At 38.8% G+C, this 5,643-nt stretch overlaps 1 protein-coding gene across 2 annotated transcripts; it reads left to right on the forward strand.

The window, feature by feature from the left end:
* Positions 1-356: 356 nt before the first annotated feature.
* LOC125315001 (germin-like protein subfamily 1 member 7) lies at positions 357-1,274 on the forward strand. 2 transcript variants are annotated; one of them, XM_048278725.1, is made up of 2 exons: positions 357-468; positions 591-1,274. In XM_048278725.1, exons 1-2 carry the CDS (start codon positions 357-359, stop codon positions 1,142-1,144), a joined length of 666 nt encoding a protein of 221 aa, XP_048134682.1. In that variant the 3' UTR covers positions 1,145-1,274. The 2 variants fall into 2 exon arrangements, with proteins under 2 accessions (XP_048134682.1, XP_048134681.1); XM_048278724.1 differs by having other exon boundaries at positions 357-452; positions 569-1,274.
* The last annotated feature ends 4,369 nt before the right edge of the window (positions 1,275-5,643 follow it).

Raw genomic sequence — 5,643 nt, forward strand, 5'->3', positions numbered from 1 at the left:
ATGAATTTGGTTTAATTTCCAACACGCAAGACATCAAAACAGTAAAGAAGGAAACCGGACACTTAAGATGACATGCTTTTTCTTATCCGGGATAGAGGAAGGGTCAAAGTAAGAAGGCATGATGTTGTAGCAGATGTGGAACAATCCATCTCTTGGAAGAAGAAATAAACTACAACCATTGGAGGCTTTGTACAGATCTGGGAAGTGTTACTTATCGGTGAAAATTTAGCACTGGATCATCACCACCACCATCTATAAAAAGGGAGAATGTCTCCATACATGACATCTCACTCCTATCTCAAGCAAACAACAGAAGAGAAGACATCAAAGCCCCAACTCTCCGCTGCCCAACCATTATGAAGTTTTTACCAATTAGCCTTCTCATCATGGCTCTGGCAACCGCCACCGCTCTTGCCTATGACCCGAGTGCTCTTCAAGACTTCTGCGTGGCCATCAATGACCCTAAAGGTTGGATCTCTGCCATAGTGTCTCTCGTATATTTCTGCTCTAATGATCCTAAAGGAATTAGCTCCTAAAAGGGTTTCTGCTTGGATAAGAGCCTAATGACATGAATTCTGTTTCTTGTGCAGTATTTTTGAATGGAAAGTTTTGCAAGGACCCAAAACAAGTCACAGCAGATGACCTCCTCTTTAAGGGGTTCAAATACCCAGGGAATAGCGCGAACTCGCTCGAATCGAAAGTCACTCCCGCTTTTGTGGACCAATTTCCAGGGCTCAACACTCTCGGCATTTCCATGGCTCGTATCGACTTCGCTCCGGGTGGCCTGAACCCTCCCCACACTCACCCTCGTGGGACCGAGATTCTGGTCGTGGCTGAGGGCACACTGCTTGTCGGCTTCATCACATCCAACCAATTGAACAACACACTCCTCACCAAAGTCCTGTACAAAGGGGATGTGTTTGTGTTCCCAATAGGTCTCATTCACTTCCAGCTGAACATCGGAAACACCTCCGCGCTGGCCTTTGCCACTCCGAGCAGCCAAAACCCAGGAGTCATTACCATCGCTAATGCGGTCTTTGGGTCGAAGCCGCCCATTTCGGCGGATGTTCTCACCAAGGCCTTCCAACTGGACAAGAAGGTGATTGACTACCTCCAGGCGCAGTTTTGGTACGACCACAACTAAGTGGATGCGTTGACCTCCAAGACGTCGGATTACCCCTATATTCTCCATACGTGATTGCTTCGACTGACAATTGCTTCCGAATAAACGAATTGCTCTTTATGTAACTGGTCATGAATGCCTGAAGTAATAAAAAGATCATTCTTTATCCGTCCGTTTTTTTTATTTCTTTCTTTTACTTCCAACAGATTCTGCGGTTCCACTTTTTCCCAAAGGGGTTTGTGTTTATCAAATTTTGCGAAGTCTTTGTCGCTCGTTGTCTCCATTTGCACGGATTGTGATTAATTGAGAGCAATTAACCAATAAAAAAATTATGGGTAATGTTACACGTACTAAAACTTTGTAGGGTAATTCTCTGAAAAAAACTTCAATTTTAGATCCGATCCTAATTTTGCCTCAATTTTTCTTTGTCTACAAAATATCCCCACTCGAACTTTTTCTGTGTTAAAAAAATGCCCAACTTTCACTTTACTTTCAAATCCACCCACTAGTTTATTCATGATTATCCACATGTGAAGATTATTGTTGTTTCATACGAAGGTGAAGATATCAATGAAAACACATGTTCAAATAATTTGACCCTAATGTCGATAATTTTGAAGAAATTAATGACCATTTTGGACCCGCTAAAGTGAAAGTCGGAAATTTTTTAGACAAAAAAAAAAAAAAAAGCTTGGAGCAATAATGCAATTGGACCAAACGTTAGGGATTTGTTGGGAAATTCAGGCAAAACTTTAATAAAAACTAACTAAATGACTAGGCAGCCTATGTGGCATGCACCATGTCCTCAAATACATATGGAGCGTGTGATGCCCCTGACCCGACCCGAGTACCCGTCATAGGAGGCGAAGGCCCCTTTAGAGCTCTCGGTCTCTTGAATCCCTCCAAAAGCACTATGGCTTTACGCCGTTCATAAATCGAGACCGTATGAGGAACATAAAATTGCGACGTTGCGGGGGAGGACATATGGTGTCCCGGGTATACCGTCCTCAAAATCGACCCTTAATTGTTTTCACTCTTATCAATGATTTGCATGCGGAAACAATTTCATTTTAAGCTTTCGATTAGTTAAAAATCTAGGAGAAACACTTATGAGTAATAATATGCTTCATCTGTCCATATCATTTACATCAAACTATATCGATCTACAACATATATATGCATCATAACATGGCTCCATTTAGGTTCTCTACTTCGTGGTGGTAAAATGTCCCAAAAAGTTGCCTTCGACTTCCAGAAACTCCTCCATGTAGATCGATCTCCTGAGATACACGCCATCCATCTTCATGCTACACTTTTGCTCAATCAAAAGAGCTTCATCTTCGCTTTGCTTTTTAATTTACATGTCGTAACCTTCGTCCACCGATACGGTAGTCATGTAGCGTCTAAGAGTTACTTCTTATTTCACAGCCACAACATTAATACAATAAGCTTCTACTGACATAATAATACCGAAACGAGGACGGGGATTTACCATTACCTACAAATCTGAAAAGATAAGGAGTGAGATACAACTATCTCAGATAGCGAATATCTAAACCAAATATAGAAAGCAAGCTAGAGGTACAATTCATAATGCAAGCAATCATATCATATATGAATCGCTTCTGATTCCTTTTCATATATGCATAACATCTCCACTTTTCATATCATATTGCGCACCTTTTAAGGCCTTCTCACCCTTGCGGATGAGGTGTGTACACATATCTTATCATATCATGTCATGTAGATCCACCCTTTTCATATATGCGCAAGGTCCTCTCATCCTTGCGAATGAGGCATATAACATAACATAACATAACATAACATATCATATCATATAATCTCACCACCAAAGGTAGCAAGACCAAGGAGAGCATGCATCACAATGGTCCAAGGTTCAAGAGGTAGCCCCCACGAGACACACGTCATCGTGTGGCACTTAGTCCTTGACCAACATATCATATACTTTTCAAGCAAGCATTAGAATAGCTAAAGCTTTACGGCGGCTTAAGTACACCTCAAGTGCCATAAGTTGTGTACGGCGCTCACTTTAGTGCCAAAACTTTCAAATCGATCACTTTAGTGTTAAGTTTTTGTAACTTCGATCACTTCAGTGCCAAAACTTTCAAAACGATCACTTAAGTACCAACTTTTTTTTAAAAATGATCATTTGAGTGCCAATATTTTTTAAAAAACGATTACTTTAGTGCCAAATTTACCGAGCCACGTCATTTCAAATATTAATAAAAAAAATACCACGTGTCGAATTTTCGGGGCTTAAGTACATCCCAAGTGCCATAAGTTGTGTACGGCGCTCACTTTAGTGCCAAAACTTTCAAATCGATCACTTTAGTGCTAAATTTTTGTAACTTCGATCACTTCAGTGCCAAAACTTTCAAAACGACCACTTTAGTGCTAAGTTTTTGTAACTTCGATCACTTAAGTGCCAACTTCTTTTAAAAACGATCACTTTAGTATCAAATTCATCGAGCCACGTCATCTCAAATATTAATAAAAAATAACACGTGTCGAATTTTCGACAAGCCACGTCGCCTTTGGCACTAAAGTGATCGTTTTTAAAAGAAGTTGGCACTGAAGTGATCGAAGTTACAAAAACTTAGCACTAAAGTGATCGATTTGAAAGTTTTGGCACTAAAGTGAGCGCCGTACACAACTTATGGCACTTGTGGTGTACTTAAGCCAATTTTCGGCAAGTCACATCAGCTCTGGCACTAAAGTGATCATTTTTAAAAGAAGTTGGCACTTAAGTGATCGAAGTTACAAAAACTTAGCACTAAAGTGATCGATTTGAAATTTTTGGCACTAAAGTGAGCGCCGTACACAACTTATGGCACTTGAGGTGTACTTAAGCCCTTTACGGCCAAGATAAGAGTTAGATATCACTTACCTCTAGTAGATAACCGTAAAATAAAAAGATTGGCCGACCATATGCATGGCGTCTCCAAAGACGATTCGATGACAGCGGCTTGTGGTGGTGCTTGGTGGCCGAAAAATGAGGGAGTGAGAAAGAGAGTGTTCAGCTAGAGAGAGGGAGAGGGAGCGAGGTGATGGCCTAAATCCTAAGTGCATTGGTGCTATTTATGGCCTTTCTTGACTTGCTCCGCAAGTCAGATTTGTTCTTATATACTTTCCATATGGCATCAACTCATTGGAGTCTTCCCTTGGCTTATTCCCCAAGCTAAAATTCGATATTTTCATTTTATTTGCTTGACTTGTTCCCTAAGTCATATTTGTCTTTTTATGCCAGCTTCTTCTCCAAGTTTTACTATGTGTCATCCTTTTATTATGCCACTTAAGACAATTTAAACTCTAGAAACTTCTCCAAAACGCACGCCCATTATAGGGTATGTTTCATTATTATTATATTTATTTTTCTTATTTATATCTAATAATTATAGTAATATTAATTTCTTTTATCTTTTCTAAAAAATTTACTGGCATAGGATATTCTAGATATACCATTTGATTTTGCCACATGGCTAGCCTACAGTATCTAAAGATCCTAGGTTACTTTTTTTAATTCAATTTTATCTTATATGCTTGGCTTGTTCCTCAAGCCAAAAATTATATTATATTATATTTCTATTTTATTTGTCTTATATTTTTTACTTGTTTCCCAAGTCAGATTCGTCTTATGCTCTTTCCACATGTTGTTTTCTTATTCCAACTTATTTTCTAAGCCTATTTTGTCTCTATATGCTAACTTGCTCTCCAAGCCAATTGTATTTTTTTTATTTAATTCCCTTGAGAATATTCTAGATGTCATTTCTTGTTCTCCATGCCAATATTTTACATTTAATTTAATTAACAATAATTTAGACGCTACGTGTCTTATTTTTAGCTTGTCCATTGGGCTATCCTATAATCCTATAACATTTAGCTCCTATTGACGACATATTTTTTTAATTGAATTTCACATCTCTTTTTCTCTATAGGTTACATGCCTATTATACATCAAAAGATCATTTCTTTTATTTCATTTTACATTTAAAATAGAGATTTAATACGTAAATCTGAGTACACCTTGATGTCACCCAATCGAGTGTGTCATAGGTTTCCATTTCTATTCTATAGATGCCAAACATAACTAACGCTAATGGCAATTTGGGCATTCTATTTAAATGGGTAAGGTCATCTAACATTCAACCTGTTATTCATTACTCTAAGATTTCGGAGGTGTAGCTTACCAAGCTTTCAAGATATCTATGCAATTCTCTGCTTTAGGGGCCTAACAAGCTAAATGTCGGACTATCTATTTTTCCAAATGAAATCGACTCACTTGTAATCATGTCCAGAGGCGCCACCCAACCCACGGTTTGACGCACTCCAGCACTTGTCTAGTTGTCTATCGAGTCGAGAGCCACCAAAATTTTATCTCAATTTAGGGTTGGAATTACCCATTCGTAAACCGACAACATAATCAAACACTATCGAGCTTCCCTCACATGATCAATTCAAATTGATGCAGAATTGGTTCATCTCGATCCGTAGTCCTCCAG

Source organism: Rhodamnia argentea, chromosome 5, assembly GCF_020921035.1.
Source record: "Rhodamnia argentea isolate NSW1041297 chromosome 5, ASM2092103v1, whole genome shotgun sequence".
NCBI classification, from domain to species: Eukaryota; Viridiplantae; Streptophyta; class Magnoliopsida; order Myrtales; family Myrtaceae; genus Rhodamnia; species Rhodamnia argentea.